This window comes from Zonotrichia leucophrys, chromosome 26, assembly GCF_028769735.1.
Source record: "Zonotrichia leucophrys gambelii isolate GWCS_2022_RI chromosome 26, RI_Zleu_2.0, whole genome shotgun sequence".
Lineage (NCBI taxonomy): Eukaryota > Metazoa > Chordata > Aves > Passeriformes > Passerellidae > Zonotrichia > Zonotrichia leucophrys.
This window is the reverse complement of record NC_088195.1, coordinates 1,496,716-1,505,940: the sequence shown is the minus strand read 5'-3', so window position 1 is coordinate 1,505,940 and position 9,225 is coordinate 1,496,716. Positions and strand designations below refer to the sequence as shown.

The following is a 9,225-nucleotide window of genomic DNA, read 5'->3' as shown; positions in this document are numbered from 1 at the left end:
GTTCACTCTTCTGCCTGCAGCATCCCTGCCTGGTTCAATAGCTGCTTCTGCAAGCCCTGAGGGCCTCGGGGACTTTTGCTTCTCAGCAGCTTCTTGTGCAGCCTCAGAAGCTGCTTTGGCTCGGCGTCACACGAGCACACGCAGCTGAAGATGCGGCTCGTTCCTAGCACATGGCATTAAATCCGTGCTAGAGGTGGGGAGGATCCCCTCGGAGGGTTGCACAGACAGTGCAGGCTGGCTCACAGCCAGAGCCCCTCTGCGTGCCAGAGCGGGCGCTGCCCACGGAGCAGCAGGAGCGAGGTGCCGATGCCAGGAGGTGCCCGCAGAGCTGCCCCGGCGCGTTCCCACGGCCCCGTCCCTGCGCAGGCACCGGAGAGGGGCTCAGTGCCGCTGGAATTGGGCTGGAGCCAAGGAGGCAGAGGGGAAGGAGCCTTTTACAGCCCATTAGTGCTCCCCAGAGCCGGTCAGCCCCTCTCGTCGTAAAAGCGGTGGAAGCCACAGAACCATTACGGCTGCTCTGCAGAAGATGCTGGTCTGCAGAAGATGCCAGCCCAGCTGCCGGCTCCGTGTCCCTTCCCAGGGACTTGGCCAAAGCCGCTGGCCCTCAGGGCAGCTGGGCTGCTGGGATTCCCTCTGGGAACAAGCTGGTTCCCCGTCCATCCAGTTGGGCTGCTGGAATTCCCTCTGGGAACAAGCGGGTTCCCCGTCCATCCCGAGCTCCCCCCAGGCAAAATGTACATGGGAGGGTTCCAAGCGCAAATGTGTGTGCGCGCTAATGGGAACTGAATTGCCTCTTGCCCCGCAGCCTTGCAGCTTGAGGAAAACAAGGCAGGGGCTAGGAATGACCTCATATCGCCTCCCAGGGAATGTTTTGCCAGATGAAGGGGGGAGAGGCAGCATCAAGACAGCACAATGTATGTATCTCTCTCCCTGTGTAAACATCTCTGTAGCTGCAGAAACCTCTTAAAACCCCGAATGAGAGGAGAACAGCTGCTTTGATCTGTGGATGTGGTTGTTGTTTTCTGAGCGCAGATCCGTTCTTTTTTTAATTTTGCTTCAAATTAAAAAAATGCCTGTTGTGATCTTTTGCTTTTATTTCTTGGCGAGGGACCGGAGAGTGGTGCAGTAAATTTTCATGACTCCCCATGTAACCGTTTCAGCATGGCTGACAATTCCTTGCCGGCTCTTCAGCGCCGCAGCACAATGGGCCGAATCTTCTGGCCCTACATGAAGCCAAAGCAAATGGATTTTGCCCAGAAGTGCACAACGGGGAGTGGAGGCAGCGGGGAGGAGAGTGCTGCCACCTCCTTCCCCACCACACACACACACACACACACACACACAAGGCTCGGGCTGGCGATGCCTGTGAAGGGTTTGGAATCAGCTCCTGGGCACGGATCCGTGCCAGCCCTGCGGGCCAAAGCGCTGGGCTGCCCTGCAGGTGATGTCAGTGTGACTCGTGGCCCTCCCTGGGTGATGTCAGGAATCCCCATCTGCCCGGCTTTCCCCTGTGCTTGGAGGGGCACCAAAGCACGCACAGCCCTGGCACCACCTCTGCCCCTTTGGCCACTCCGCCGGGCAGCATCAATTGCTGGACTCAGCAATGCTTTGGGAAGATTTAATAGTTTTTTTGGGAATTCCTGGACATCAGCAGTTCACTCCAACCCCACCGCTTTGCTGTGGTGCTTCATAAACCCGTTGGAAGAGCGAGACATGGGGGTCAGCCCCTTGGCTCCTGTGCCATGACCCCCCTCCCAGCAAGGCACTGGTTTAACTGGGAGTGCTTGGCCAGAGTTGTGTCCCCAGCGAGGCAGTCTGGGCACGAGTGAGGAGTTTGAGGAGTTGGTTCATTTCCCCCGTGCTCTCACGTGGCTGCTCGGTGTTTTGGCGTTTTAATTACACACGGCCCTGTGTATTTAAGGCTGGTTTATGGGTGTTTATACTAATGCGTAAACCTGCAATTTAGAAGCTCAGTTATAAATCAACATTGCTGAAGGTCTTGTCCCTCGTGCCGTGAGATCGGTCTCCAGATTTAGAAGATAGGTTAGAGGGGAAACAAGGAGGACTGTTTAGTTTTCCTCTGGTTATGATGATAAAGGATCACAGGACGGGGTGCGAGGTGCGGAGGCCGGGCACAGAGATCTGCCAGCGTAACCCAGAGCAGAGTTTCCATTTTAACTCTGCTCTTAGGAGTCTCTGCCATAAGGGACTTGTGTTTCTGCAGCAAATTCCAGCCCAGAAAGAAAAGCAGTGCCACAGCTGCTGATGTGATACTCACAGGAGGGTGGTGGCACCCCACTGGTGATGCCTTCAGATCAGGATGTGAAGATGCCCAGAGCCTTGTCCCATTCCACACCTCAGGGGAGGAGCTCTTGTACCCAGGAGCTGCTGGCACAGACTGGAGCTGGCTTCCCCCAGCAGCAGTGCCCAGTGGGATGGCACATACCCACTGGTGGGGCATGGTCCTCTCCCAGCACATCTTAAGGACAACACCTCCACATTCATATTTTTATGTACAACATTTTTTTACAGCTTTAAGGATCATTCGTGCACCTCTGCCCCTCACCAGCTGCCGTGGAGCCTGGCTGTGCCAGGGATGGGTTCGGGTCACTGGTGTGCTCCTGCAAACCCCGTCCCCAAGGGAAGGCTCCTGTGCCATGAGGGCAGCCCAGGGAGGGGGTGACTTTGTAGAGAAAGACCCAGGGACCCTCAGCATCCTCCTGTCCAGCTGCAGTCCCTCCTCTGTGCTGTGGGTGCTTGGCTTAGCTGGACATTTCCCACTGCCTTTGTCGTATCTTTAGGGGATATTGGGACAAAAGGGGGTCGGGGAGGGTGTAGGGGCAGCACAGTGGGCTGGGAGGGCCTCCATGGGCACAATGACCACTGGGGCTGTCAGAGCCCTGTCCCTGGACAGGTGGAATCACTGCACACCTTCCTCCCCATCCCGCTCCTGGCTCCAGCCTCCATCTCCCGCTGCAGTTTCCTGGCTGGCAGTGCCTCTCCTGGCTCAGGGAGCAGGAACACCCAGAAGGGAGATGGTGCCAGCAGCTCCCAGCACCAGGATGGTCACAGGATGGGGCAGGGTCCCCCTCCTCCCTGGGGTGCCCCTGCTCCGGGGGCCGGGCTGTGGAATGTCCTGCAAGCAAACAAAAAATCCCTGAACATTTCAGAAAGGTCTTTTTCTTCCCCCTCCACCCTTATTCCCAGTCCTCCTCCCACCTCTCAGGGCAGCCAGCAGAGCAGCTCTCTGGCCCTGTTTCCCCCTGCCCAGCACCCCGAGACTCTCCAAAAGCCACCAAGCCCAGCCGGGTCGTGCCATCTGCAAACTCTCGGGGTTTTTTATTATATCTAATTTTTTTTCCCCCTTGTCCTTTTCTTTCCCACCCCTTGCCTTTTCCCACGGCAGACGCCTCCCCCTGGCCCCCCTCCCCTTGCCACCACGCCAAGCCCTGGGCTGGCCGAGGGGCTGCGAGGTGCGGGCTGGGTCTGGGGGTTGCGGGGGGCTTTGCATTGATGCATTGATCGCCCATGGTCTCCGCCTGACCTCCCTGCTCCCAGGGAAGCAGTCTCCATGGCTACTGGCCCTTCTCCTCCAGCGCAGACTGTAAATTCCTGCAGGCAAAGCCCAGCCTTGGGGGTGCGAGGGGGGGAGCCGTGAAGGAGTAACCAAAGCCAAATAGAAAGAAAGAAAGAAAGGCTGGGAGAGAGAAAAAGGGCGTTGCTTGGATGGGGCTCTCCTTTCCACTCCCCTTTCCCAGGTCCCCAGCACCAGGGCAAGGCGCCTGCTTCCCCCCTCCAGCACTGCTGCTCCTGCTCCTGCTGCTGCTGCTGCTCTTGCAAAACTGGAATTGGCTGGGATTATTTAAGGGGAAAAAAAAAAAAGGAGGAGAAGGGATCAGAGCAGCCGCCAGAGAGAGGGCGATAGAGTCCACTTTCCTCCAACTGCCCTGGGTCTCCCTCCCTCGCTCTCTCCTCTTCAGCAGCACCAAGAGCCCCAAACTGAACCCAGAGCAGCTTTTTCCATCAGTTCAGCTCCCTTCCCTCCCTCTGTCTCACACACGGCAAGGAGAGAGCCCCTTCCTCCCTTTGATTTCCCTTCGCATGCTCAGCCCCTTGTTTCCTTTAAAGCACTAGAAATCCCCCTTCTTGCCCCCGCTCCTCCCTGCAGACTGGGATTGCCATGGGAGCTTTGCAGATTGCTGGATTTTCCATCCTTTTCTTTCTCCTCCACTCTGGAAGCACGCTGGCGAATAAAGCCAGTCAAGGTAAGAGAAAATCTTCCCTGCTCGAAGGTTTGCTGTTTGATGTGTGGATTGGGCAGCCGGATCTCCTCGTTAGAGCTGGGGTTTGAGTGCAGCCTGGAGAAGGCAGCAGCAGCAACAACAAACAGTGGAGGGGATTTTAAATGTCGCTTGCAGATATTCTCGCCTACTGCCTTGGAACTGGGCTTGGGTTTGTGAACTCTTTAATGAGTTGCGTTCCTTAGACTTTAGTTCTTTGGGTTTGGACTCTTTATCTCAAGGCAGGGGGTGCAGGGGCAGAAAATTAGGGTGGGCGAACAAGTCTGCATCCATCACAGGCGAAATGTGGCTGTTTGGAGAGGCTTGGGGGGCTCTGCTGGTTTTGTGTCTGGGAGATGGGGCAGCAGGGTGGGCTGGGCTGGAGGGCAGGGATGGCAGAGCCCGGAGGCTGCATCTGTGCTCAGGGACTGCACATGGGGCACGGGGGAACCTCAGATGCTGGGCAGCAGGAAAGTTCAGGTAGCTGAGCACAGCTAAGCCTGAAAATGAAGGGAGCTCTTTCCCTATCTCGTGGAAGGAGAGGTATGTCCCATCCTTATCAACTTCGGGCTTTTCTGTTTCCCAGCTCCCGTACTGAGGCAGAGCCTCCCCTTCCCAGACGTACACACGGAGCTTTATGTATGGTCTATCTATACCTTCCCTTTTCTATAGCACCTCTATATTTAGCTCGGATTTTTTCTATAGACGCGCGGGAGCGCGCGGAGCACACACAGCCCTATACATGGTCCCGTTGGCTGCCTCAAAGGGGGTTTTCTCCTTCATTCACCACTATCTGGACAATCTGCCGGGTTTTTTTCTCTTTTTCTTTGCACGGCGTGCGAGGTTTCTGTGGCTGTGGCAGCTGCAGCGTTTGTGCGGACGGTGAGATTGAGCAGCGTGTGAATGAAATCTCGGAGCGCAGGCTATAATGAAAGATCTCTTGTAGGAGGATTCCAGCCACGCGCATGGTCGCCCCAGCCCTGTCACCGACAAAGTTAGAAGGAATTTCAAGGCTATTGTCTTATCTGGCTCAAAGTGTTTCTAAAACAATGGGCGACTTCTCCGGAGGGCAGCCTGGGCAAGCAGGAGAGATTTTTCCAGGGCAAAGGTTTGGTGAGAAGGCGTCCAGCTTCACATAAAGCTTTATGATTTAGGCACAGAAAGGAATGCTTAGGTTTTTATCCCCCCTCAAATTATCTTGAGTGTATGCATTGCTTTCATTTCTTATCATAATATTTATTTATTAAGGCCTTTTGGTTTCCAGTTCCATTTAAGCCCGAGCCAGAATTGCATTAAAATAGCAAAGTGAAATTCCATCGTGCAGAGACTTGACAGATCCCTTCAGGGAAGGAGAGGGGTGGAGTGGGGGTGGAGAGAGGTGAGCTCAGTGCTGAGCTGGGTTCATTGCCTGGGACAGTGCTGGCTCCTCCAGGGGGGCTCTGCTGGGGAATTGATCCTGGGGCTGCAGTTTGGGGGTTCCGTGGGCTGGGCAGGGGGAGCTGAGGTTGGTGTGTGTGGGGCTGCGAGGACTCTGGTGCTGGTGGTCCCTTTTGGGTGAGGCTGAACTCATGGGCATCACTGATGGCAGGTACAACGTGTGCCTTCCCTCAGATCCTGCTGTCTCCTGCGTTTTCTGACTGTCACTGAGCTCTTTGAAGCCGCTCTGTGTGTCTGGAACATGTGGTAGCAGGATATTTCTCAAAAGCATCAGGTGTGCGTGGCAGGTGACACCCCAAGGATGGGGCACACATCACCCCGAAACCTTTGTCCTTTTGAGGGACAGCCACCCTTGCCAGGTGACTGTCACGGGCTGGGAAGGGCTCCTCTCCCGTCTCTCTTTTCTTGGTGGGATAACATTGTGTCATGGGTTGGGCTCGCTGACTCGTTCCTTGTACTGAATTACCCCACAAAGTTTAGTCTGTGGGGAAGGAAGGATTTAGGGAGCTGGCTGCTGGGCCTGCAGGGTGTCTGCCAGGGGACCTGGCTGGCTCTGGAGTCAGCTTAGGGCTAGGGAAGCTTTCAAGAGGAGAGCTGGCAACATAAATCTAAATAACCATAGGGAGGCTCCTGACGCACACTCACATCTGTGCTCCACAGGCCAGGCTGCCCACGTGTTGCTGTGCCCAGCACTCCTCTGGTTTCGGGGAGATAATGTCACTGCCAGTCCCAGGCTCTTGTCTGTCAGTCCATCTCAGCCTTCCAGACAGGAGGGTTTGTCCTGAGCTCCTGCTCTCAGTGGAGCAGTGCCCTTACCTGCTGCCTGCCCGCCTCCGTCCCTCCCTGCATGCTGGCAGGACAGACGGACATGCTCCCAGGGACTGGCAGCTCTGTGCCCTCCTCGGGCAGTGCCAGTTCCCTCATCTCTGGGAGCACATCCCAGCATTTACCACTTTGCCTGCAGCTAAAATTGCACATCCCCTCAGTTGATGCTGCGCCGTGGGGCCAGCAGGGAGAGGCAGCGTCTCCCTGGGGATCCCAGCACCCCGTTGGCATTCCAGCAGCCCAGCTCAGGGTCCTGGCTGGGATGGCAGCCTCAGCCCAGCCCACTGGGCCCTGGGTGGTTGATGGTTGACTCCAGCCCTCCTGGGCCCTGTCCCACATGAGGGGCTGCTGCGCTGCGATGCACCTGCAAACCCTACACACCGCCACCGATTATTTTTCTGTATTTTTTTCAAGGAGTCTTAAAATTTTCCAGTTGCAGCGTGGAGATGCTGTTTGGTTCCCCTCCCATTGCAGGCAAACCTCCTCCCCCTTGGCCTCTGCCTTCCTACCTCTCCAGCATTCACAGTGTGTGACTGTTGTGCCTGTCCCCTCCACCCCGCTGAAATATGAAATGTAAAACTGTAAACATTTCACATGCACAGTTCAAAGGAGATCTTTGACTGAGGACGTCTAACATGCCTGTACTGAGATTAAAAAAGGGGAGGGGGTGGGTAGGAAGGAGGGAAGAAGAGTTTTTTTGTAACTGCCAACTGGAGTATAAATATTCAGACACCTTGAGTCTTCCAGTGCCGATGTATTGCTCTCTCCAAACTGCTCAGGAGTTTGGGGGTTCTTATCTTTTATTTTTATATAGATTCTTTTTTTCCTTTGCAGACAGCCACACCAGAGTACTTTAGGAAAATAATATGCATGATTGACCTTAGCCTTCACTTTCAAAATTCTAAGTCCCCTGAGAGGCTTTAGGAGAAGCCCGGGATGGCAGATAAAGTTTGCTCTGTCTGGCAGCCCTGGAGGATGCCTGGCTGTGTTTTGGAGAAGCTGTGTCCCTGCTGGAGATCTTGAGATTGTTGCTCCCGGAGCAAAAAACAAACACATTTCTCAAGGCAAGGCCGGGTCAGTCCAATAAGCCAAAGGAACAACAACAGCAGTGACAATTCCATGGGGAGATGAGCAGGCTGCTGGTGTGGGGCACCAAACCCTCTGTGGGGTTTGATGGAATTGGGCTGAAGTGACCAGGGCTGGCACAAGGAGGTGGATGGAAGTGGAGGGAGCATTTCCTACCCAGGGAATGGTGGGGAATCCATCAGGATGACCTGGGCTGCTGCAGAGGATGGACAGCTCAGGACTCTGCCCTCAAGGGAGTGGGAAACATAAGTGAGGGGGATAAAAAAGCCCTTTTCTGCGTCATTAACAGCTTTGGGGAAGCACAACCCATGGTGGGGGTTATAGGGCAGGGTCTGGGCATTGAACAGGAGGGTCCCAGGCTGGGAATGGCCCCAGGTCCTCTCTCTGACTTGTGGTTCCTCCTCCTGTACTCCATCATTGCACAGGGCCGAGTGCTGGGGCTGCACCTCCTGTGTCCCACCTGCTTTTGGGAAAGCTGGGTGGATATGCAGGGCACGGGGCTGGTTTGGGGGTCTCCACTGCATGGTGAGATGCAGACACCCCCTCTGAGCATCCTGAGCACAGCTACCTGCCCAGTGCCCACTGGCACCCCGTCCTGGCAGCAGGGCATCACCCAGCACCCGAGCCAGCATCTCTGAGCGCAGGTGACACTTCTTTAGCCAGTTTACAGAAAGCTGCCCTGCAGAGCATCCTGCTCCCCTCTCCTGGCCCAAATCCCCTCCCAGGGGCTGCCACTGCCCGTGGCCATGCCCTGAGCCTGTGGTGCAGCACGAGTCACCCCTGCAGGCTCCCTGGACGAACAAATGATTAATAAACTGCACCACAGTGTCTGAGGTGGTTATTAATACCCTGGTAAAAGGAGCTACTGAAGTTATAAAGCTTTAATTTGGCATTAAGGCCGAGTGGAAACTCCGCATGTCTGCCAACAGCTACACACACATCCCCATACAGACAGGCTGTTAATATATATGCCTATATAAAAACAAAGAATAAAATTAATTTGTAGAAAAAGCTGAAGCACTTGTAGGAGAGGGGGAAAAGGATGGTGGGTTTGTTTGTTTAGGATTTTTCAGGCCAATTTTTGCTGTCCTGTCTCACCCCCCTCCTCAAATTTATTAGGACTTTTTAGCCTAGGGCTAAAACCATCTTTTATTATTATTATTTTTTTTAAACAAAATAAGGAAGTGAGGAAAGAGCCTCAATCCAGGCTCTAAAATGTACGAGCTGTGCAGGGCACAGGGGGCTCTGCCGTGCCTCCCCTGGGTCAGAGCCCTCGGGGGTCCCGGGGAGGTGGCGGTCCCCCCGCTTTTGGCACGCCCGAAATGGCAGTGGCGTTGAAACCGTCTGCCTGCGCTGCCTTTGAAATGGAGAATAAAGCTGCAGCTGGAGCGGAACGGGGCCCAACAGCCAGCGCTGGAAAATCCCACCCACAACGGAATAAAAAACACGGCCCGAGGCGCGGGGCGAGCGCCGCAACCTCCTGCCCTTGGCGCAGCCCGGGCGGGCAGTGCCAGGGATGCTGTGCCCTCCGAGGAGCCCTGCCCGGCCCCAGCGAGATGGGGCTGTGATTCCCGGCCACACTCAGCATCTCCATCCC

The 9,225-nt window shown here is 55.4% G+C and overlaps 1 protein-coding gene across 4 annotated transcripts in view; it reads left to right on the top strand.

Annotated features, from left to right (window-relative positions):
• Positions 1-3,911: 3,911 nt before the first annotated feature.
• Positions 3,912-9,225, top strand: part of SCUBE3 (signal peptide, CUB domain and EGF like domain containing 3) — a 30,616-nt gene continuing 25,302 nt past the window's right edge. For all 4 annotated transcript variants that reach the window (XM_064732793.1, XM_064732791.1, XM_064732792.1 and 1 more), the window contains exon 1: positions 3,912-4,265. In XM_064732793.1, coding sequence (XP_064588863.1) covers positions 4,181-4,265 — 85 coding nt within the window. In that variant the 5' untranslated portion in view covers positions 3,912-4,180. The remainder of the gene's footprint in view (positions 4,266-9,225) is intronic.